Source organism: Urocitellus parryii, chromosome 1, assembly GCF_045843805.1.
Source record: "Urocitellus parryii isolate mUroPar1 chromosome 1, mUroPar1.hap1, whole genome shotgun sequence".
Lineage (NCBI taxonomy): Eukaryota > Metazoa > Chordata > Mammalia > Rodentia > Sciuridae > Urocitellus > Urocitellus parryii.
The window spans coordinates 259753731-259780273 of NC_135531.1; the positions used below are offsets into that span (position 1 = coordinate 259753731).

General features: G+C 33.0%; 1 protein-coding gene across 1 annotated transcript in view; it reads right to left on the reverse strand.

Moving 5' to 3' along the window:
- Erbb4 (erb-b2 receptor tyrosine kinase 4) overlaps positions 1-26543 on the reverse strand; it is a 1044475-nt gene that overhangs the window by 273219 nt on the left and 744713 nt on the right. The window contains exons 8-12 of the mRNA XM_077799365.1: positions 23436-23549; positions 21925-22051; positions 15520-15593; positions 13665-13755; positions 11388-11587 (exon numbers count right to left, since the gene is read on the reverse strand). Coding sequence (XP_077655491.1) covers positions 11388-11587; positions 13665-13755; positions 15520-15593; positions 21925-22051; positions 23436-23549 — 606 coding nt within the window. The remainder of the gene's footprint in view (positions 1-11387; positions 11588-13664; positions 13756-15519; positions 15594-21924; positions 22052-23435; positions 23550-26543) is intronic.

The window sequence follows — 26543 nt, forward strand, 5'->3', positions numbered from 1 at the left end:
CTTTATATTCTGCTGAGGAAGGAAGTCCGCACTCTTCACTCCTTTGTTGACTGGGTTAAGTTGGGGACACATTGCTTCATGGTGTTTGGCTAGAATAAAGCAATTATTGCTTAAAAGTTTCTTTCCTGTGAATCTGCCCCTTTCTTGGTCCTTTGGGTGGAGACAACAGGTATTGTTGGGGATTTTTTCTTTTTGTCTGTACATGTTGGTGTTTTTGAGTTATCTGTTTCTTCACCTCCAAATTCAGGATATTTGACAAAGACAACCCAGGACATGCATTAGGTGTTATAGCTAAGATTCCAAATCCCCAAACCTGTCTGCCTTTTCTCTCTATCTTTTAGAGTCTTAGATTTAACTTATATATGATGAAGAGGGTTTCATTATATTGAAGACAAAATTCAATGACATTCATGAATCAATATTACACATACAAAATTTCAATTTTTATAAGCATTTAGTCATTTTAAGGTTATTATTGAGCTTCATGTTCTGACTTATGAATATTTATATATAAGGTTTATATACTCTTGCTTATATGGGGTGAACATTACTACCAGAGGAAATCCTAAAGAAGATATCCTGAGAGCGGTGTGTGAAGACAAAAGTTGAATATTTACAATTGTACTGCCAGGTGTCACGAAATTCTCATTCTTTGTATTCATCACATTTATGTCTTTCTAGAAAATATAATGAATGCTTTAAATTCTTCAAGTGTCAAATTCGGAGAACCTCAACAATATTCTTGTTGTTTTTTTTCTTGAGAAAGTTGACAGTAACGCCATACCTCCCAGTCACTGCTGGTGTATGACAATCCATCACAGTTTTTTAAAGTCCTTTATTTTATTTTACTAATTCATAGTACTTTTCTTCAGGTTAGCCAACCTCTCATTTTTAGCCTTTGCTTCTCTCTCTCTCAAGGGTGATAGGACATTGCTAGATATAGAAGGGTAGAATTTCTTGGATTTCCTGATATAAACTGTAATGTTAATTGGACAGGAATGTTTTAGCCCAGGATTCAGCCTCATTTTCTGTTGTTGGTTGCCTCCTTACATCTGTATTCATGTGCCCAACACCAGAGGACTTTGGCATCAAGGCAACCTACCTACTGAAGGAAATGAATAATAAACAGGGGTTCACAATAACGACATTCTACTCCTTCTTTGCAAACCACTGGATGATGGAACAAAGGACTTGTGGATTATTCTCTCTCCAGTAAAGCCAAAGATGTTGTTCCCACAAAGCATAGAACAAAAGCCCAGGGAAGCTACTTCTGTGAACTTCTTAAGAGATGTTTTCAATCAGCACCAGGAATTCAGCAGCCCTCCGACCTCCCTGAATGATCTTCCTGTGTGAAGGAGTAGGAGTCCTATCAACGACTGGTTTGCAGTTCAGAGGGACATTATAAACCTCTCTAAAGAAACTTTAGCAGTGTGGGTTTTGAGGAACCTTTAACGTCCTCTGTGTTTCCTCCGAAGCTATGAAATAGATTTTTCTTTATCTCATCTGAATTGTACCTGCCTGTTAAAAATGTGGAGAGATAATAATGTGCTTAGTATTTCGACCTTTAGAGAGAATATTGAACCTACTTCCATTAAAATGGAGACAAGCTAAAAATAATGGATTTTTTTTTTACCATGCTGTATGTGTGAAAGTAAATGGATTAGCTCAAAAATATTGAAATGGAGCACCTGTCTACAGGCACAAGGGCAGAAAAATATCTTCCTTTTATTGTATAGCAAATCCATCCATATTTTTCACATTTTTGATTATACATGGAGACATGGATTTTACTTAGAATGTATTTGGACATGTATCATTAATCTCTCTTTTTTTTAAAGGCTGAATAATGTGGTTTAACATAGTAAAAATTGAGGCTTCGTGATCAGAGAGACAGAAGTTCAAGTCCCCTTGGCTGCATGAGCCAAGTAGCTTTGAGCAATTATTTACATGTTACTCCTCTGTAAAGTGAATAATCACATCTACATTTGAAAAATGTGATAATGTTAGGCATAATATTATATTAATAGTAGTGTGGTATTTCATTCAGTGTCTGACACATTGTTAGCTCTCCATAAATATATTCAAGAAAATTTGGAATAATGTGAAGATGTTCATGTGCTTACTTTTAAAAAATTTGCTGAGAAACTACTTACTTCATTTTAGACATTGCCTAGAGCTGGGGATATAATAGAAACATGAAATAAAATGCATTCTCTCATCTGACTGAACTTACAGCTAGTTAGGGAGACATAATAGCCCAATAATTATATACATACGTAATTATAATTTTGATAGATTACATGACAAAGTTGTACAGAGTGCAAAGAGAACACCGCAGTTGCCCCCACCTAGTTAGAATGTGGCATTAGGTGACATCCCCCAGGAAGAAGAACATTTAAGCCAAGATGAGAAAGATAACAGGAAACATCAAAGCAAAGGGGGATGGGAGAAATTAGAAATGACAACTCTGCTCAAGAGATTCGGAGGAAGGAATGAAATCAGTGTTTTCAAAGAAGCTGGAAATGGGCAATGTGAGAAAACAGTCTGAATACAGCCAGTGGTATGGCAGGGGCCAGTTATGTAAGACCTAATGGCCACTTTCAGGATTTTGTGCCTTGTCTGAAAAGCTGCTTAAAACAGTTGAAAGATTTTGAGCCAGAGAGGTAAGGATCTAGTTTGTATTTTTAAAATCTTACTCCAAATACTTTACGTGATTGATGTGAAAACATTCTTGAACAGTTGGTGGCAAGGAGGTAATAGTAATGCTGGAGATAAGCAGAACCAATTGGAGTTTTTTGTTTTGTTTTGTTTTGTTTTCCCCCACAATACAGATGCTGAGAGAGAGAAGACAGAGATTTTTTAAATCTTTAAATCTGTACTCCTATTCTTTAAGGATGTTTTTGCTATCCCTTGTAAGACCAGCCATATTCTCTCATAAAGAACAACAGTCTGTCCTCAAGGAAACCAGGATCAAGTAATGGCAGGATGCAGTCCTGGTGGTGGTGGTGTTTGAACTTCTGGGTCCAATCAAACCCGAAAGAGATTTCTTGGACTTCTGAGTTGTTTTTGCCTAAAATGATTTGAGTAGTGACAGTGAAATCGTTTCCTATTGCTGCTGAAGTCAAGTCCACAAATGTAATTCTTAAAAATATATAAATGGAGTCTCTCAGTTTGGATGTCAAAAGCTCAACATGAGTCTTATAGGGGCTAAAATGAAGGTAACAGCAGGACTGATGCCTTCTGGAGGCTCTGGAGAGGGTCTCTTTTTGCCTCTTCTAGCTTTCAGAGGCCTTCTTGGCAACCCTTGGCTTGTAGCTACTTCACTTCAGCCGGTTTCCGTCACCTTTTCCTTTACTGTAGTCAAATCTCCCTTTTATAAGTACATACGTGATTACATTTGTGGCTCATCCAATAACCCAGGATAATGTTCCCAGCTTAAATTCTACAACTGGGTCCCTTGTGCCTTATAAGGTGACATTCACAGGTTTTGTGAATCAAGATGTGGCCATTCTGAAGGGGATGGGAAGGGGAGCATTGTTAGCCTTTTATGAGCACTTCATAGTGTTGAAGTAAGCTGAGAGGGTTAGGTAAGATATTTAAAGAAGAAGGACAGTATGTATCTTGACATGACATTACACATCTGTGAAACATTCAGTGAGGTAAATCTATAAAGAAATTAGGGAGGTAGGCATGGAGGAATAAGTACCAAAACAACCATTCACCATTCATAGGATAAGCAGACATTACCCATAGCACCCCCACTCTTAAGCTATGGAAATCTGTCTATGACTGGCATGGGACCTGGGTAGGAAATCCTAAAAGTGATATACATATATCACTTTAGGATGTCACCTAATGCCACATTCTAAATATGTATGGATGTATGTGTATATATATATATATATATATATATATATATATATATATATTTATATATATATATATATATTTCCCCCAAGGGTTGTAAAAAAAAGAATATATATATTCTTTTTTTTACAGCCCTTGAATATTTGCTTTAAATACTAAGCACATTTAAAAATACCTCTCAGCAGCAACACTAACTACAAAAATGTAAAATAAATCTGCAGTATTTTACTACAACTCTAAAGTAAATAAAATTTAATAGTAGAATATATACTATACTACAATTACTCAATTAATATGTTAAACTATCATTAAATATTCTCTTTATTTTATTGAGTGGATTATTGTTAGCAATGAAAAAAAGAACAGTATTTATAGGACTCTGTATAAAGTCCATTCTTAAGCTTTGAAATTTCTGAAGTATGCGCTTTTCAGCTACTCGCCTGTGAATCTGCCTCAATGAATCCTTTAGGAGGGAAGAAACCCCCTCGTAGGAAGAAATGAAGTGCCAGGACCACAGGTTTTAAATATGTTGCTGACTATAGCATGATTGGGAGGATAATAAGGGAAGTGACAGACTAGTTTCCAGAGGATTCCCTAAAGATACCTGCCTTGGGATGATCTGATGCATATTAAAAATGCAGAATCTGGGTTCCCACATCGTTCTGTCCTTGTGAGTTTTGAAGAGTTGGTTAACAGAGAGCTAAAAACTAGGTGGCTTCACACAATAGAATTTTATTTTCTCACAGCTTTGGAGACCAAAAGTACAAAATCAAGGTTTCGGCAGGTAGGTTTCTTGTTGGGTAGCCAGGGATCGAAGGGTTCCCTGCTCCCTCCTAGCTTCTGGAGAATGCTGTCATCCCCGGAGTCCCCAGGTTTCAGCTGCTTCCCTCCAGTCTCTGGCTCTGTCATGGCATGACTGTCTCCCCCATGGGGTTGGTACCATTTTCACATAGTATTTGCTCTCTATCTTGATGTCTCTTCTTATCTAAGGGCCTTCATTTTAACATAATTTAATTACTTCTTCAAATAACTTCACATTTAAGCCATCATGGGTTAAGACTTTAGCATATGCTTTTTAGAGGCACAATATAATCTACAAATACTGTCGAAATAGAAACCTCTGGAAACTGGAGTTTAGACTTCTGCAGTTTTTAATAATGAAAAATTGTAACTATCAAGTATTACAACCACCAATCTAGAGGTAAGTTGGGTTTATATATTGCCATTTGTGGTAAAAAAAAAAAAAAAAAATCAAAGCCTGCAGTAATTCTGGCTTTTATTTTTGAGAGATCCTCCATGCCTTCAGAATTTCTCCATTGCAAAATAGAAGGGGTATCATTTCGGAAACTATTCTGCAACAGTAACTGCTTATTACCCTTTGGATAAGAACATAGAGAACATTCCATAGCATGTTAGTAATTAGACATTGTGCTGTTTCAAATACAATAAGAAAATCTTATTTGAATTCTTTCTTTCACACAGAACAGTATATTCATGCATTACTTTGGTAATTTAAAAAGAAAATCTTGAAAGCGTAATTAAGATTTCCTATCTTATGATTACTTAGAAGAATATAGACTTCACTATGTTCTAAGTTATGTACATTATAGTTCATACTAAGGTATGGTTTAACAAAAGGCAGAATTCGTCAATTTCCTTCCCAGCAAAGATGGGCTCTCAAGTATAAAGGATGATTCTTCTAACCTTGCAGGCAGCAACTAATTTGTAATGAACATTTACCCAAGGTAGTATGGGATGATATGGGATGGCCATAAGAAAGAAATCTTCTGCCTTTGCTATAGATTCTTAAGGTAGATCTTAACATCAAATTTCATTTTCTGCAGCATACAGAAGTGATGGTGACTGTCACATTTTTCTGAATTATTCATGTAAAAAAATGTTTTTGGATTTTCTAAAAGTACCAACTCTGTCCTTATCATAAAGTCAATTTAAAATATTTTAATTAGTAAAAAAGGAAAATAATGTGCTCCAAGGGATTCTCAAGTATAGACATTCACTTGTCATCTCAAGAGATGATTTTTAAATTTCTAGTCTCTTATTCATAACTACACTTATTACTTCATGTCTACCAGTGGATGATAGGTTTCTCACAATTTTATATTTTGCTACTTTAAGAAGGTGGATTTTCTTCTACTCCCCCCCAAAAAAAGAAAAAAAAGCTCTTGATATTTCTTTTTCCTTTCTCATTCTCTTTTATAAGGCACTGTTTCCATTAAGTAAAAAAAAAAATATTGTAACTTTGTGCCACATAATGTGTATATATGTGAGTGTACAGTATATGATTTATTTTAATATGAAAATAAAATAATTGTATAATAATAACAGCTAGCATATATATATATATATATAATTTACTTTGAGATAGACATTCAGAAGGTAAATAGACTCTATTTTACAAATAAAAAAATTAAGATAGAGATATTTTTAAATGAATTACAAAAAGCAGAATATTAAAGAATTTTGCTGAGATTAAAACCATTGCCTTTGGGCTGTAGAGTGTTGCTGTGGTTTGAGTGTGGTTCATCTCACTATAACTCACATGGAGGCTAAGCTCTCAATGCATTGGTATAGAAAGGAGTAGGGACCTTTAAGAGGTGGAGCCTACTGGGAGGTATTGAGGCATGACTGCCTTCATGAAGCCATTAATGCTGGTCTCCCCTTGGATCTCCCATGAGTAAATGAATTCCCTCAAGAGTAGGTTTTACAAAAGAACAAGCCTGGCCCCTCCTTGCCCCTCACTTCCTCTCAGGCCATGTAAACCATCTCCAACATGCTCTCACCATGTTACGCCATTGGCCATGTTGTGACATAGCCAGAAGGCTCTAGGCAGAGGGAGACCATACAGGAACACCCAATTTTGGCCTCTCAAACTCCAAAACTATGAATTAAATAAACCTCTTCACTTTATAAAATATCCACCCTCAGGTTTTTTATTGTCTTACCACCAAAATGGGATAAGGTAAGTGTGGTGCTGAATATTTTATTATATAGGGTATAATAGTAAATCAGCAGATTTTCTTATAAAATCAATTGCTTTTTCTTTATTGAGAGAAAAATCATAGTGAAATGAAGAGCTTAGTCTTTGAAATCAGATGGACATTGGGTTCAATCCCTGGATATGTTCTTTCATAGCTCTACACATTGAAAATATTATTAAACTTTCTTGACTTCTGTATATTCACTTGCAAAATAGAGGTAATTATCATTTACAGAGTGGTTATGACAATTAAATTAATTGATCTGAATAGATTGAGAATTAGAATCTGACATCTTTTCTGGCTCTTTATTTAGCAGAAACATTGCAGACAACTAAAATCAGTGAGACTAGATATGTTCTTCAATAAATTCTGTTGGCTCAATAATATAATCAATAGGAAGTTCTTAAAAATATGCCATAGCAAAATTTTCATATGTATTAAATTTTCAATATAGTTTTTAATGTACTAGAAGAAAAAATAAGAATACATCAAGATAAAAACCAAAAAATATGTATCAAAAGAAAAAAGTTAAAAATTACCTGTAAGACAGAAAGTTATTCACAACAGTTAAAAGGAACAAAATGTTAATGTGTTCAATTTGTGAAGAGCTTTTCAAATAGAGAAGGAAACAGGAAACTCCAAAACTGATAATAGATAAAGTTCATGGATAAAGTGTATAAAATATAAGAGGAAAAATGTAAATGATTGATCAACATATAAAAAGAGGCTCAGTCTTAACCTAAAACATGTAAATTTAAAAGAACTTGTTTTCCTTTTTAAGCTCACTGAAATATAAAACCATAAACATCCAATTTTATAAAAAGTGGTAGAAAATACTCCTATTCTATAGTGTTTGGGACAACTATGAACTGATCCAATAGTTTTGAAAGATGATACAGCAATATATAAGAAAACTTTATGTAGCTTTATTTACACAGAAATTCCACTGCTAAGATTTTAGCCTCAGGAAAGAATTGCACACTGTATAAGGTTTTATGAACTAGGATACACATTAAAGCAGGAATAATAATATGAAAAATGGAAATAAGTTATATTAATATGACAGTGACTCAATAAATATTTTTATACATTGCTTTTTAAAAGAATAAAGAAGAGTTCTATGCACTGACATGGAAGAGGCTTATAATGTATTAAAACATACATATATAACTGAATAGTATTTAAGTGTATATGGTATGATCTCATTTTCACATGAAAATATACATTTCATTATTGATAGCTATGTATGTTACATACTTATGCACCAAAATAAATGCATTCCTTTTAGATGTTTTCATTGTTTTGTTTTCCAACAATGAGGAAGGTGCTATATTATCAAAGGAAAAAATAAAGATACTTCTATTTTGAAAAGTCAATAATGAATTTAATTTTTTTCTTATTTATATTGAGTTTAACTCTACATTACAAATAAGTTTAAGGCATGATATTCATAGGTTCAAATGTAATCTGGTTTTGAAAAGTTGATATAACATGTATCTTTACACTGTTTATTTTTTGGTTTTAAAATTTTGTGCTTAACTCTTTAAAGAAACTTCAAAATACTTGTATAAACCTCCTCTAAAACTTCTTTTAGCTAGCATCATTTTGTTAGTACCAGAATCTCATAAGTGAAGGAGAAAGAAAATGTTCCAGCTTTTCATGTCCTGGGTTTCTCTCCATTTCAATCTCTTCAAGCCATAAAGCCTGCTTTGAAATTTTTGACTTGAAAGAATAAGCTTATTGAAACCACTGTCACCCTTTGTAAAAGAGGTGAAGCTTTTATTGTCATTACCATCTTAAATCATGTTGAATTTCAGATGCTACTGTTATAAATGAGGAGTGCCTTTTAGGTTAGAAAAACAGCACCCAAATTTAGATTGGAGTATTTTGTCGGGAATGGGGTGGAGTGCAGGCGTATGTGGGTCTGTGCATACATATGTTTGGACTCTATATGTGATTATGTATGTCACATGTGCATATATGGAAATGTAGTCCATGTGTGTACACTTATCTGTGGTAGTGAATATATGTGTATGCTCATGTATACTTGTGTTTTTACAAATACAAAGAAAAAATGAACTAAAATGCAATATTTAACAATGCATGTAAAAGGAAGCAAATATTTAGGCCTTCCCATTTGCACATAATACTGTGGATAATAAGAAGGTTCTTATATGTGGGAACCACTTACAGGCTCACTGTAAACATAAGGAGCATCATCTCTGAGGTCATGTTCACAGGGTAAATATGTTTCTGAAAATATAGGCATGGGGAATTCTCATGGATCCAATGTGCTGTGAGACAGAAGTCCAAATTTTGATAAATGGATTTCATGCCAAATATATTTATTCTAAGATGTTAAAAATGAAAAATGATACGCTTGATTTTATACTATAGCACCACAAAACTGCTTCCCCTAACTGCTTCATTTCTTCCCCAAACTGCAAAGTGAAATCTGAATATACAGAAATTAAAACTAGATTCCTGATCTGAAGAATTTGCTAAACTGAGTCCAAGAGGCATGACACCAAAAGCTCAAGACCATGAAAGATATTTAGTTAGCCATACTGACTATTATTACTATTCACTCTTTTGATTGTTTGGAAAATTTACAAGTCTTAAAGAGGTATGGAACAATATTATATAATTTTTTAGAAACTCCCTTTTCCCATTTTGCTTTTCTACAGTTAATTTATAATTGTATTTTCTTCTTCCCATTTTCTTTTGTTTTGGTGTATTATAAAAAAGATTTAAAAATGTGAATATTTGTAAGGTTTGCAAGTAGGTTATACCAAAAAGGACCTTTAAGATGATTTTTTTTTTTGTCTTCAGAGTTACCTTCCTATCTTTGAAAAGTAGTGGTACTCTTTTTTTTTTTTTTTAAATAAAGCAAAAAGACTGTATAATCCTTACTAGGGAAATATTCATAAAGCAGTGTTCAAGATTATTTTAGCATCATGAATCATCTCTTTGTCTGGGGTGTGTATGCACTCATACATAGAGAAGTATGGGGCAAGAATCTTAAGTATTAGCAAAAGGGTAAAGCACACTGTGTGTCAGGAATCACCATTGTATAAAAATGGGAAAAATTCCAGAACAAATAAAAGATGAATTTCATTTAACATTAAACTGCATATTTTGATATATAAGTAGAACTTCTATTTTTTGATTCTATGTTGAAAAGAAGAACATGTAAAAACTTAAGTTCACTTAAAGCAGGAACTTCATTCTGCAATAGATCACCTTTCTCCAGAAAATCCTCTTAAGAAACATAAACAGCTAAAGATAAAGACCATGATCAAGATCAAGATCGTAGAATATGTAAGTTACTCATGAATTATATTCTTTGAAAATTGCTAGTCTGAGATGCCTTAAACCATTTGTGGTACAAGATGGGGTGTTAATAAGTTAATCAATTCACAGGCTACTTAACTCCATAAAATTAAATCATGTTGGCTCTTTAAGAGTTTAATTTTTTTTCAAAAATCCTCTACTATTTGTTACACATACATAAGACACACACAAACACACACACACTCACACACATACACACCACACACACACACACACACACACACACACACAAACTTGAACATTATTAATTTATACCCTGTTGATTGTTCTTACAGTGAGATAAAAGAAGTAACATAATAGCCTAAGAGTAAAACTTTTCTCTGGGAATCTACCTTTTAAAATGAATGGACATTTAATGCCCACCAGAGAATATGCATTTGCAAATGAATCATTAGATTTCTGAAACTTCATAATTGGTATCTACCATAAATAAGTCATACATGAATACTAGGGCACTATGAATACTAGTGGCACTCCCAGGATGTAGAAAGGAATAGTGCTCAGTAGAAAAATAGAGAGGAGTTATGTATTAATCACTGGAGTCTCAATGTCTCATATAAGGAATGGCATAGTCCTATGCCCATGAAAACATTATTTCCTTTGCTGTAACAACAAAGTGATAAAGAGGATCAGTAGTATTAAAACAGATGAAAAGGGAAATAATGATATACCTATACAAATACATTTGAAGAAGGAAAATTCCTCTCCAACCCTATATTTTTCATAGTACAGAAGAACACATCTTCATTTTCCCCCCACACCCATATAACAAAACTGTGTTATTCTGTTTTCCGAGTTCACTGCAACCAAACAGCAAACACAGAATTTAATAAGATGGATTTCCACAAAGTGAAGGAATTCAAGGAGTCATCTAGATGCTTATTAAATAATGCAATGCCTAAGTTCCACTTGAACCTACCAAATCAAAATCTCCACAGGAAGATTCCTAAGATAGGCAGGATTTGCAAACATGCAATATGTAGCAAATTATCACTTTCTCTGATTATTTTATGCCATGATGGTAATTATAGCTACCCTCCTTTATCAGAGTTGGTATAAGAGGGGAATGATTCAGACCTGCCTGCTATTATTTTGGAGTGTTTGGTCCAATGTAGAATGGAAAGTTTTAAAGTTTCTGTGTTTTAAGTGTCTGGATCAAATACTTACTACAGTTCTCAGCTTTTCTGTTATCCCGGATCACTATTCTTTGGTTGATGGTGCTGAAGAGGGTTGTCCAGTTGATGGTGTGATAATAACACAGGTTGCTATTGTCGGTTATATAGATGTTTCCTGCACTAATCTCCTTCAGAGACTGGAACTGTAGAGAGGTAATGCCTTGTTGCTTGAGGATCAGCAAGGAGAGGCCACTAAGAAGGAGAAAGGGAATGGAGCAAGGATAAATATGTTCTGGCCATGAATTGCTCTCTTGAAGTAAAATAAGGATATCACTTCTTACTCCAAAAAGAATATCAATGGATCACAGAGACTGATCAATATGCCTGTGCTCAGAATAAAATTTTCATCTTTACATGCTATATACTGCCAGTTCTAATGTTAATAATTTGTTTCCCAAAAAGAATATGTCCATTTCTTAAAATTATGAATCTTGACAATATCTCTCTATCTTTATATTTACTACTTAAGTATTTGATCACTGTCTTTCCTCCTCCACCTAGATTTCATACTCCTCAACAATAAAATAATGTAGTAAGACTAAATAATTATTTGTACAATGCTTGCTTATCTACCCAAAGAGATGCTGATTCTACTATAACTATGTAATATATTTCAGAGGGTAGATATTGCAGAAAATGACTACAGATTTTGGGTTTATTAATTTCTTATAAACCAAAACAATCATCATTAAAGAATGCATAAATAATGTTAGGGCATATTAAAAATTAAAGAGTAAAACAAAAATAAATTTTTGAAAAATATTCAGAAGGCTTGAACAGGTGGGGAAAACTTCACTAAAAGTTAAAGAACAACTAAATACAGCAATTATCATTTCAAAAAACTGTTATTATTTCAACATAGTCTACAGTTTTATAATTATTTTTGCTTTTATTCTCTAAAAAGCATGAGTCCTAGCCAGGCACCAGGGCTTACACCTGTAATCCCAGTAGCTCAGGAGGCCAAGAAAGGAGGATTGTGAGTTCAAAGCCAGACTCAGCAACTTAGCAAGACCCTAAGCAAGTTAAAGAGAACATGTCTTAAACTAAAAAATAAAAAGGGCCAGTTATGTGGCTCAGCGCTTAAGCACCCCTGGGTTCAATCCCCAGTACCAAATAATAATAATAATAATAATAATAATAATAATAATAATAATAATAATAATTCCTATATTTCATTCAACTTATAACATTATTTTTCATTTTGGACAATAAAATTTTCCTTTTCACTAACAATTTTAAATGTAACTTGCTGTTAATATTTAGAATTGTTTTTAATAATTGAAACATATGGGGTTAAATGATAAAAACTGAATCATAATTCACTCTTTAAAATTTTTGTTTTCTTCATACCCACCTTGAGTTTTTATTACAAGATCAGCACAAGGCCTTAAGTGATTCATAATATTTTATTCAAGGATAGTAAAAGTTGTTTGTATATGCATTTGAGCACACTGCATCTCTCAACTACCCCTTTACATTAAGCTCCTTTCCCCTTTTAATTTTTAAAAAACTTTTCACAGATATTGTAGATTTTTAATAATAAAATGCAGTGTACTATATATAAAACATTATTATAAAATAATCCATTATATTATTGACTTTAGTCATTTCACAGATTTAAGCAGACAAATTAAATAACAATATCTTGATGTAAATAAACTTGTATTAATTCATGAATAAAAACTTCATGCAGATGAAATCTGAGATAAACTAAAAAATAAGTAGTGGCTTAGTAAAGATTGTCGTTTAGTTTTATCATGTGAATTTAAAAGATGAGATAAAATTGTATAACAAAGTCCACCTATTTTAATTTTACTCTCCATTTATTAACCAGAGCTGCATGTAGAGTGGTGGACAAATCCCAAAACACCAGCCCTATGAGGCATAGTTTAAAAGACAGCACCAGAGACAATACAGCCTTCTGGTACAACAGAATAGACAGTACCAAGTAACTTCACTATATCATAAGATAATATACAATCAAAAAGAAAGTTTAACTTTGTAGTCCACATTAAGCATCACAGATTTGTAAAATACTAATATTACATTAGATGATGTCAGTTGGAAAATCTAATGATGCATTCTGTATACTTCATATCATCATTAGGATTATTTTTATTATTATTATTTTTATCATCATATTACCAGAATCAGTAAATCAATAAGCCTGATGGTTTTGACTTGATGTACACACGATACTACTCTTAAAATTTGGGCAACTTTCAGCTTAATCCAAATATATATTGTTAATCCAAATATATATACCTACCTATACAGTACTCTTCCACCAATGGTCACCAGGTTGGAAAAAACACTGAAGTCAGTCATGTTTGGGGGCCATGATTGTATGTTCAAGAAACCTATAAGTGATAGGATGGTAAAAATAAACCAGGATATCATTGTCTTAGTAGTCATGTTGATTATTAAAATATGATGAAAATGTATTGATAGTTTATGGGAGGTAATAAAATAACTGTCCATTTCTGTTTATGAAAGATTCTACAACATATTTATTCTTCTAACATTGAGTACCTTAACCCATGAGTATCCCACACGCTGGACTAAATTATAAGCAATTGATATCAAAACTATGACCCCCCAAAAATCTATGTATCTCATCCATATAGGATCACAAAACGGTATATGCTAAGACATAAATGACTCAGTTTGTTTTATTCTTTTAAATGAAAAAAAATATACTTAACTAAAGAAAAAATATGGTTTCTACTTCTATGAAATCATTTATCACTTTACCTCTATACTTGTGACATCAGTATCCACCTTGCATTCTAAGCCATTTATGTATATATTTAACCTGTCTTCTTAAATTTTAAATTCTTTTATTCATTTTAATTTTTATTGGTTCTTTTTAGTTACATGTGACAGAAGAATCATTTTGATATAATTATACAAGCATGGAATATATCTTATTCTAATTAGGACCCCATTCTTATGGAAGTACACAATGGTGATATTCACTGTGATGTATTCACTCATATATGTATATAGGAAAATTATGTCAGATTCATTCCACTGTCTTTCCTTTTCCTATCCCCCCTTCCTTTCATTCCCCTTCGTCTAATTTACTGAACTTTTATTCCCTCTGTCCTCATTATTTTAGGTTAGCTTCCACATATCAGTGAAAACATTCCACCTTTGTTTTTTGGGGGTTAGCTTATTTCACTTAGCATGATAGTACCTAGAACCATTCACTTACTGGCAAATGTCAGAAAGTCATTCTTCTTAATGGCTGGGCAATGCTCCATTGTGTATATACACATTTTCTCTATCCATGCATCTGCTGATAGGTTGGCTCTATAGCTTAGCCATTGTGAATTGTGCTGCTCTAAACATTGATGGGGCTGGATCAATGTAGTGTGCTTATTTTAAATCCTTTTGATATATACTGAGGGGTGAAATAGCTGGGTCAAATGGTGGTTCCATTGCTAGTATTTTAGTACAACCACTCTGGAAAGAAGTATGAAGATTCCTCAAAAAATACATTTTAAATTCTGGTGTAAGTCCATGTCTGCTTCATATTTATGAGCTGTATAACACTATTATACTAGTATTAAATATTTTAGGTACTCAATAAATAAGAGTGGTACATATGCTGGGCACGCCTGCAATAAGAGTGACTTAAGAGACTGAGGCAGGAAGATACAAGTTTAAGGCCAGCCTTAGCAATTTTAGCCAGGCCCTAAACAATTTAGTGAGATCTAGTGATGCGGCTCAGTGGTTAAGAACCCCTGGTGTAACCCTATTACCAAAATAAATAAATAAAGAAATAAAATAAAGAAAGAAAGAAAGAAAAGAAAAGAATGCTACATGTAACCCATGTTCTAACCATGTAGAAAACCATGGGTTCAAAGATCATAGATCATTTGACACTTGCAAAAGATAATGACAAAATTTCTAGGATATTTATTTTTGTAATTCTATGTACTTTTGAAATAAGCACAAAAGCTGAGAAGTAAAAACACCCATTGTTGAAAAATGACACGAATTTCAAAAACTGGAATTTGTGATGAAAATGAGTTGCTTATGCTAATATTATGCAATGTTTTTAAGAAAACACCAAAGTCACATAGTTCATAATACAGCAATTGCATTTTGCAAAGTACCTGTTATCTCTCTGACTGTCCGAAAAACATTCAGTTTCTCTGGGTCTATAGCTTCAATTGCATTGTAAGGATCCCTAGAAAATCAAAGAGATATAGACAAATTTAAACTGTGATAAAAAAGTGAAATTATGAGAAATGTGACAATTGTTATCTCATCAAAATTGAATTTTAATTTGAAATAGGAAGGCAAGCAAAGTGTTGTCTAAATTGTTCTATGCTAGATGTGGAGGGAGGATTAATAGATGTTTGGGGAGATTTTTCATGAAACAAAATATAAGTTCTTTGTCAAAGCCTATTCTCGATCTATAAGAATGGTTCAGTTCCAATTATAATAAAAAGAGCTTCAAAGGTAGTGAGTCCATGAACAAACCATCTTATTTTACTTTTAAAATTTTATTCTTAATCAGGAATAATATAATTTGAAAATAAATAATATCATAGTGAGAATAACTAATTTCTGGGTTCCTCAAAGAAGAAATGAAGGGTTTTTATTTATATACTTTGTTTTTCATTGTGTTGTTTTCTTCTTTTGTTTCTATATAGTTAATTTATGTTCACTTTCATAACAGAAAATATTGGCTTCCATCTAAATTAATTATATTTTCATTTGGAAAAAGTTTACAACAAACATTATAATACTCAAAATGTATGAATTTTGGAAATTTTAAAAAAATCATCTCCTAATGAATAAACATTAATATAATAAAATTATTGATATACAGAAGTCAGATCTTTTCAAAAATAAACAAAATTGAGTGACCCTTTAAAATTAAAATATTTAGTGGATTTTTTTTTTCAGTTTACATCTTAAGAAAATATTTTTTGGGTAAAACATATTGACTGTGTAAAATAATTGCATATTTGAATACTAAACAAAGCATAAACATAGTGCCCAAACCGTCTCAATAATTATAGTAACATTTTAAGTATCTGAAGGGATATATAATATTTTTAAGTTATTATATTAAAGGCTTTCCTGGCTGGGTAGAAACTTCATATTAATATGTACCTTTTACAGAAAGATAATTAAATTCATTGGATACGTTCCAAAAAAATTAAACCTTAAAATTAAACAAATTAAAAAATTAAACAAATAAGAAATTATTTTAAGTATGTATATACTTGTAGCAATCAAATGCTAATTCTTCCTCCAATGAACATTTATTTTTTTTTACCAGCCTATGAATAACTTATTTATATGGAGAAAAAAAATACTACAATACAATGACCCATTGGATATAGTCTTAATAGAGTTATGAATCAAGGTACTCCACAATTCCCTGATACACAGATAGGTATATGATTTATCTCCTGGGTATTTGTATCTAAATCCATTGACATTTACCCCCCTCAGCATTAGAGCCTTGGAAATGTATTAGTTTCTGCAACTTTCATCTCTAGAACCACCTGGTGCTGGCTTTCTTAACTTGGTTCACCAGTATATTATTCTATACTGTAAACTATTTCACATTTTTTTAAGATACCCTGATTGAGTCAATTACTATTTCAAACTAAGAAGAGCTATTAATGGAATGTACTATTAGATTAACATAGGGTGCTGTAGAAAGTTCAGATACTGGATGCTATCAAGACTGGAGACCCCTGTAAGTGCCTTTCCCTTTTCACACACAAACCTCTGCTCAGAATTTTATCTGAGCATGTGCCACATGAATATCTCTCAAAAGTTTGAAGTCTAAATTAAATGTTTTTGCATACTTGCTTTTTTTAAAAGTAAATACATATGGGATAAATAACTATGATTTTGAAGACTATGAATCCCCAAAGTAAAGTGTACCATGTGAGAAAACTCTTGTCCTCACTTTTTAAAGTGCCAAGACATTTATATGCAGAGGAAATATCATCTCTGCTATAGGAGAATTAGCTTTCAACATTTATTCTTTGATGAAGAGCTATGTGTAGAACAGCTCTAGTCATATCATCAAATATCCTGGCTCTATTGAGAAAGACTCAAAATTCAGGGCAAGCACACAATAATGGGGTCAGTCCAAATCTTATAGAGAACAGTTCCAGGTTGCCAGGAAGTTAATGAATTCTTTACTGTTAGCATGCAGCCCAATGGACCACAGAAATTTTATATACTTAATTTTAGAGATTCAGGACTCTCATAAAGTAAGTTGACAGAATTCCACTTACAAACTTCAAAGTAGCTCTTGGGATTTTCAGTCTACAGTCACTTGAAATCCATAGTATTTTAAAAATCAAGAATTTTCCTGCCTAAATTCAGAGACATGCAAAAGAACATTATGTCCACCCTGTCACTTGTTTGGTGATACAAAATAAAGACTAGGATAAGGAGAGAGAGAGAGAGAGAGAGAGAGAGAGAGAGAGAGAGAGAGAGAGAGAGAGATTGATTTATAATTCCACTAAATTCACTTCATTTTATCACCAAACCTATTATCTTTCTTATTTCACTGTGTGCCATCATTGGAGTCTATCACATAAACGTTTTCTTGCTAGGGTCTCACTGTGACATGGAATCCACATGCTAACTCAGTGAGCATGTAATTACTCTAAGTACATGAACAGTGTCAAAAATGCAAAACAGGGGCTGGGGTTCAGTGGTAGAGTGCTTGCCTAGCATGTGTGAAGCACTGGGTTCAATCCTCAGCACCACATTAAAAAATAAATAAACAAAATGGCAAAACATGAAAAGAGAAACTGATAACTATAAGCATCACGTTTTGCCTATAGTTTCCATTCTAAATGAAAAAGAGTACTTATTTCTCTTTCTGACAATGGCACTATTTTATTATAAACCAAACATGCCAGTTAACTTTCTTTAGCCCTTTTTTTGCCAGTAAATTTATTGTGCAAAGAAACTTCTTTTTGAAAAGCACAGTATCATTTAATTATGATTTTTTACCCTTTACTAAAGAATTATCTCAGCTATTTTAATTAAAGATACAATCTTATTAAACACTTGTTAGTAATATATTGAGGATAATAACATTAATAAGATAAAACACTATTTACTAGAAGTTCTCTTTTTATAATAACCTATATTTTTCTCCTTCTCTCTCTCTTTTCCTAAACACACACACACACACACAGAATACTTAAACCAACATACCTTTATTTATACATATATAGGTAGCCTGAGGTCTATTGAAATTCATGGTCATGCTTTACTAAGATGAAAGGGAAAGGTTTAGGAATATATGTCTCATTCTGGCATGAGACTGAGCGTGAAAGATATATTTTACATATACACTTGTACTGGAAAAGGCCAAATACATTACACTTGAGACACAATAATATCAATTATAACTTCAAATATTCCAGAGTTAAGTGCTATTATTAAGGACAAAGAATCATCTGAAGTAAGATGGGTGATAGAGCTTGAAGGAAGTTTTGTCTTTATTTGGTTTCAAAGACAGTGTACAATAGACTTTAGTTAAGTCTATAAATAACACTTGTGTGCAATTTTCTATGCTATAAACTAGACACAGTCACTGAAGTTTTTCTTTTGCACTGTCTTCTCATCCTTCTTTTTTTATTCTTTTTCATTTTCTCTCTTTCTTTTCTCCTCTCCCTCTTTTTTTCTGCATCCACCAAACCCTCTTGTTTTTTAAAATATTTATTAAGACTTGACAATATGCCACATACAGAATTGAATAGTTCAAAATTATTTTTGTTTTTAATTGCCATAACTATCAGAGAAGATGCCTGTTTATTATCCATCCCATTCTCAGTTTTTCACTGGAGGACCACCCAACTTAGTTCAAACTGTCCATCATGGAGCTGCAAATCGAATTCCACTCTGGTCTGGATCAAGTTACCCAGGTAGAAACTCTACTTTGCATTTTCTGTGGTTATTATTAGTTGTTTTGTTTTGATTACCTTTCGACTTCTAATCCAAACTGTTTGATGTTTGAATAAAGGGTTTGTTTATTACCTGAATGAATTAGCGAAAATTGTTCTCCTAAAAAGTCTGGTTTAATTAAAAGTTTTGTAATATTCTTCTCAGGTACATGCAAATGCATTGTTCCTACTTGTGTGTTTGTTTTGAATTTACTTATTGAAGTTTTTCCCCACCCTAGATCATGGGTGCATGAGAATATGTAAAATCGTTTTGTAACTATTATAAATCCAGAGTTTGAAAAAATATATTGTATGATGAACCAAGATTAAATTATTCTGAGCCTCACTGTATGAAATCTTGTCCAAGCCTTCCCATCTATGTGAATTTTCACCATTAGAAGGTCAGTTTTCATAAACCTGCTGGTGTCATTAAACTTTTTCAGTGGTTATAAATAGAGGTAGTTCCACTCTACTAAAGGGAAGTCAGGGAATTTGTGGAGTGTTTTGATTCTAATAATAATTGGGGGATGATTGAGACTTTTAGTAATAATCTGGGGCCAAGGTAGTTAAAAGCCTCTTAAAGTGAAGAATTGCCTCTCCTCTGGTACAACCTTAAAACATCCTCCCTGACATTTAGAACCTAATATCTGGAAACTTCTTGCATAATACTACTTTGTATGTAATTCCCTATGCAAGTCTCTCTAATTTCAGTGAAACTTATTTCCCTCTTCCTTTGGTTACACCATGTTCTGGTTATTTATGTTCTATTCTAGAGGTCAGCTATTCCTCTGTTGCTCCATGCCCCCACCCCCACATTTCCTATACAAAATGAATTCTAATCTCACTTGTCATAAATTCAAATTTTCATTATAAGTGGAAGCTGAGCATTTTCCTATCAATGCCTATTTTTATTATATGTGACTTTTATTTCTTCTTTAAATTATAACTGGTGAATTATAATGATTTTCTAAAAATTATGTATGTAATAGGCTCTATTCTCTATAGGTTTTCAGTATTGAGAAGAAGCATCAAACGTTTAATATATAAAAGAGAAAAGTTGAGCTCTATAGGGATGAAAACCACTTGTCTAATACAATTCATGAGAATATGACTTCAAATCGTTCCCCACACTGATGGACCTGAAGCTATTTCATTTATTATTTCCACATAGAAGCAGGTATTGTGCATTAAGTAAATCTCTCTTATTTCTCTGCTTCTCATAGGATCTAATTAATATATGATCTTTCATTCATATTTGATTTTTAAAATAGTTAAAATATAAATATATTGCTTTATTAATTTTCATATATTTTTTAAATTATAAAGATTTTTAAAATTATAAATATTAACCCAGGTCTCCTACCCAGGGATCCAAAGAGGCTAAGAAAACAATGCAGAAGGCCAGTGGAGAATATATGGTAAAGTCAAGGGACAGGCTTCATTTCCAGTGCTAGGGCTGTCCATCTCCAAAAAACTGCAGCCATGTAACAATATGAACTTGCACTAAACAAGTCTACATGTTTTTAAAGAGAAGTTCAAACTTTTATTAAAAAAATAACATTTCTTAGACCAAATACAACAAATCAGGAAGAAATTACATATATACTATTACAGTGTCTGATAGGAAACAATATTAAAATTTATATTTTAAAGTAAAGAGTTATTTTGTGCAATAAGACTAACAATAATGTGTTTAAATGGAAAGAAATAGTTTGTTTTATTGTTCTTGATATTCCTATTTGGACATGTTTATTTTTAATGTTTTAGATGTTTGTGCTTCTAGAAATTATGTGCAAAAATATGTTCAGAATAAGATTTTGAATTGAAATATGTATGTGATAGTCTTTATCTGTTGCCTGTAGTGCTAATATTTAGGGATTAAGTAGTAATATAGACAAAAAGTTAAAATATAAAATAAAAATATTGACATTTTTATTACAATTCAAAGGATACAAATTTGGTTGTTTTCCCAGTTAAAACCAGCAGGTGGTTCTGAAATGAAGGCATGCAGATAATGTTCCAATTTGTATTTCCAAAATGAAATTTGTTTAATAGAACTCTTACAGTCATAGTAATTTCCCAGCTCAAGAAAATATAAAAAGATTTCATAAAGGCAAAGAAAATTTCTGAAAGAGTTTCAGGAGAATTCCAACTTTATTTTATGCCAGGTTATCTCATTTGCTTTAACATGGAAATTTTTAAAGGATTATTAATTTACATTATCTTGACCTAATCAGTTAGAAATTTGAATGAAGTTTGTCACTTTATTAATTAATATTATTTTCTTAAAAGCAACTAAAAATAACTCAAGCTTGATGCAAACTACAAATTTTAGGAGAATTCCCTGCCAATAAATTTTAACTTAACTACAAATTTATATTTTCCCATCTAATTCAAACTGGAGCTCCATCCCAAAACTCTAGTTTACTATCACTGCTTTTGAACTGGCCTTGGTTTTATTGGCAAAGAGCATTAACAGATGGTAAAACTGTTCTAGGTTAAAAAGAATTCAGCAAAGTTAAGGAATCTCTTCTGTTTTGTCTACATTTTGTAAAATAGTTTTGAATAAAATTGAATACTGACCCATGAATACCAGTGACAAGGAAGATCAAATTCCCATTGATCTTTGTACAGTTTATGAATTTGTCAATGTTACTGGAATCCACCGTCTGAGCTGACATCAGTGATCCCGTGCCAATGCCATCACAAGCTGTAGAAACAAGACTCACAGTCAGTGGGCTGAAAAACTTATTTTTGGTCAATAAATTATTGTACTCTCATGATAAAGGAAACAACATTTTATTGAAACATTAAAACGTTAATTTTTTTCTGGAAAATAAAATAATTCATTCATCATTTACTCTTGTCCCTACTTAAAATATTGTCCTAAATAAAAAAAGATGTCCTCGCATGAGTCTTTGTAAGAACCGTATTTTATACTAAAACCTGACATTCATACACCACATAAAAAAGAAAAGCCTTCATTAATCATTGCTTTTTCTTACTAGATTAAATTTACTTATTTTCTAACCCAATCTAAAACATTACTTTAAATACTTTAAACTGCTGGTCACTTTAACAAAATATTTTCCTGGCTTACTAATATTCTACAACATGTAATTTGAAAAACACTGGACTAATGAAGAATATACATCAAATAAAGAATATGAATGATATGAGTTGTTACCATATCAATTTGGGTCAAGGGACATTTATTTAAATACTTGGACCTAATGTTACCTCTGCTTTCTGAAGGCTTTATTTAAAATAATAGTGTGTGTGTGTGTGTGTGTGTGTGTGTGTGTGTGTGTGTGTCTGTGTGTATGTAGAGAAAGGGGAAGGGAAGAAAAGAGATGGAGAGAGGAGACAAGGCAGTCTAAAAGTAAATGTGAAGTTTGGCATTTTCTAAGGAACTCCTTGATCTTTGAGAAGCTTAATAATGTTTGAAAGATGTGAGCTATACTTTGGTCCTGCTTAATTTAAGCTTCATTCTGGTGAGGAATTTGATCACTCACAGCTAGAAGGGATTTCTTCCTCCACTAAAATCCTACAGCATGAATTATCTGCAACATTTATTTAATGCTTGTAGTAAACCTCATTGTCATTTCGCACATCTTTTAAAAAATATTTTAAGATCTGGAGAGTAAGTTTCATGTGGTATATCCCTTTGCATCCCTGTTTATGCATAGCAGATAATTTTGTGTAGAGTGGCAAAGTAGGTAATATGAGCTATGATGCTAAAATAAGCATGCAAATCCTTGTTGAGTATCAAACATCTAATATTTGTTACTGACCAAATGGAACTTTATTATTTCTGAGCTCCTATGAAAGTTAACTCTTGAGTTTTATCTGGACCATTTTAGTTGACATAATTCAAAACCAGTAATACGCACTGTTAGTTGATACTTTGGGGAACTGTCCAAAGTCATGGGAAGTATAGGGGAACAGGAAGGTTTCATTGTGGTAGTGAGTTTATTCTGAGGCTAACTTCATTGGCCTATTGAAAAGTAAATGAAAGACCCTGGTATAAGGTCTCCATATAAGCCTTGGTATAAGACCCTGTTCTAACCAAAGTATTCTAAGCTATCACTCACCTTTTGGGCAAATATCAGTGCAAGGTTTACACATTTTAATCCCATTTTCTTCTACTTCCATCTTGGAACTAGGGCAGGCACGCACACAAGAACTAGAATCGACCACAAAGTTATCTGATACAAAAAAAAGGTAAAAAAATAAAAATTAAAATAATGTTAATGTGCAGTCATCACATTTATGTATTTATTTTCATTTTTTATTTCTTCAGCTGAACTACCCAGGTGTGCTTTACCACTGAGTTACATCCTCAGTTCCTTTTATTTTGAGACAGTATATCTCTAAGTTGCTGAGGACCTCATTAAATTGCTATGGCTGGCTTCAAACCTAGGACCTCCTGCCTAGGTCTCCCAATTTACTTGGATTACAGGTCTTGACACTATGCCTGGCTCAGCTATCAAGTTTAAACAAAACATTGTAGGGTCTGACAGTTTATATGTGTCTTCCCTTAAAATAGTTTTTTTTTAATATCTCAATTTGAACTAGTATCTTAACCATCCACACTGAAATCGTAGGCAGTGTGTTAGCAGAACCTTGCACTTGCTTTTCTATGGCTCTATATCCCGAACTGCCCCCAAGATATAGTGGATTTCCTTTAATACACTTAGGAAACTACATGACATTTAGTTTGTGTTTCTCAATAGTTCCACTTCATTTCAGGTCATGATGCAAGTTGGAAGTCTAAAAATACTTCAAGTTCATGAAGCACAAATGAAGCTTAAGTTAAATTGCTTTGGATCAAGAGAGTGCACTTCATAACCAGGAGAAAATGTTTAAAATATGTTCTATGTTTCAATGGAGTGCCATAGAACATTCCCATATATACTTTATTTTTTTAAAAGAAACAAAAGGAAATTTCAAAGGGTATAGACACGGAACATTTTATTACCTAAACTTAGTGAAATATTTAGGAGACTGGGTGATCTTTAATACACCAGAACATCCTCTACAAAGTAAGGGACAAATAACTGTCTCTGGACTATCCCACCATAAAGGGAAAACATAGTGCCTGTAAGACCATTCTGGTTTGAAGGGCAGAATCATCCTATGCTTGGGAATACTAGCCTACTATGCAATAGTGTGGAAGCCTTCCAGACTGGAGGGGAGCCCAGAGCAGGAAAGGCACATGGTACAGGCAATTTTGTTACTTGGGACATAAAACCCAATAGGTTGTATAATATAGGCAGTAGTATAATGGGAATACATGGTACGTGAAGTCATGATAAGTAGCAACTGGAAAAACTTAGCAGATAGGTTTCTGGAGCTAAGTCCTGCCATTAGTAGCATTTAACAAAGAGTTCCTGACATGTTCCCGAGTCCTGGTAGAGTCAAAATACCTCATCATGGGTCAGTGGTTACACTTGTGGCCAGAACTACCCATGGTGAACAAAGTTTTGTTGGAGTCATGATTTCATCACATTAAGAGCCAACAGCACTGTAAAACTGAAGCAGTGCATCTGGGATTGGGTATGTGCAGAGGACAGACACAAGTGACCTGCATTAGCTGGTGATTCAGGCCCCATGTCACCCACCCCTGCCATTGTATACCACACTCAGCTCATGCCTTTGCTACGTGGAGATGAGAGGTGGCACTTAGGAAAAGCTGACCAAAAAAAAAAAAGTTAAGCTTGATCCATGGTTGCAAAATGAAAATGGACAGTGGCTTCCCTGAAGCCTCACTTAGGAATGGAGTTGAGAGGCAGAGGAAGGACATAGTTCTGGGTAGGACAATTCATCACTCATTTTGTGTGGATAAAGAAGAGGCTTCTTATATGGACTCATAATCAGTGGCTTGCCCTGGAAGGAGAAATACTGGAAAATCTGATAATGAAGCAAATCTGGGGTACTCATGGGAGTAGGCACAAAGCATGGAGATCCCTGTATTCCAGTTGTCTACCACAGAGCATTGACCTCCAAAGAGTTCCTTTGTTGAGAGGGTATCAAAGCCCATTTCTGCTTCCTTCCTTTCCCCTACAGGTATGGATTCTGAGACTATTCCCTAATAACCTAATCTCTTTGCCAGGAGACCCCAACCTGCACCAGTTTCATCTACTATGTGTTAAGTAAGTATTCTTTCTGTGAGGTCTTGGATAGTACCATATAATTAAATGCTTTCATATTTATGCAGCAATTTATGCCAAGTAGAATGAATAAAGATTATAATTGGCCTTATGCCAATGAGGTTTTGCAGCCAAATTTGTTTCAAAAAGGTATGTTATTTGGAGATGTTAAATTTCAGAACTCTGGATTAGGGATTGTAGACCTGTATTTAGAAGCTAAATGTCCTTGTTTTCCCAAGACACTTCAAGCTTGGCAAACCAAGAATCACAAAGAATGCTCATCTAAAATTTAAATTTCACAGTGGACGTGTTTAAATTAGCCTGTAGTTTCACAGATGTAAACTAATCAAAGACAAAAGCTTTAAGCGAGTTACTACATCTGTATTCTGTAGATCATAAAGCTTTCCTTTAAAAAAGTATGTGAAGAAATGTAACTTTTTTTTTTTTTGGCCTTTCCAGTAGATGAAACATGGAGGAAAGTCCCACTGGTCACTCAAAGCAAAGAAATTGACTCTAGGAAATGTCAACACATATGTTATATTGAATACCTGGAGAGCAATGCTGGTCATTTTGAATACCCAGGATAAGTAAACAGTTTGCCAAAGCTCCCTAAATGTATTCTTTATACCTATTATTTTTTTGTTTAAAATTAGATTTTATATGAAAATTATAATAATATATATCTTAGTATAAACAAATTATATGAATGAATTTAGGTAGAAATCCATTCTACTAGAAGCAGGCCCTATTTATTTTATAGCTTGCTTCCACTTTATTAATCAACTTAATTAACTTTCCCAAGAAACAGCATAATGTGCAAGAAAACTCAGGTGTAGTGAAAATAACAAATTCAGGAGTCAATAAATCATTGCTCTAACCTCAAACATTCCAATCCTTCACTATGAAGTTTAGAACACTTAAATATCTTGAGCTTTAATTTCCTTGTTTATGAAATGAGAGTGAGAGTACCCATACCCAAAGAAATCCATGACTATTCAAACTTCAAGTTAAAATGGATTTATAAGAAATGTTTTCTCATGACCAAATAAT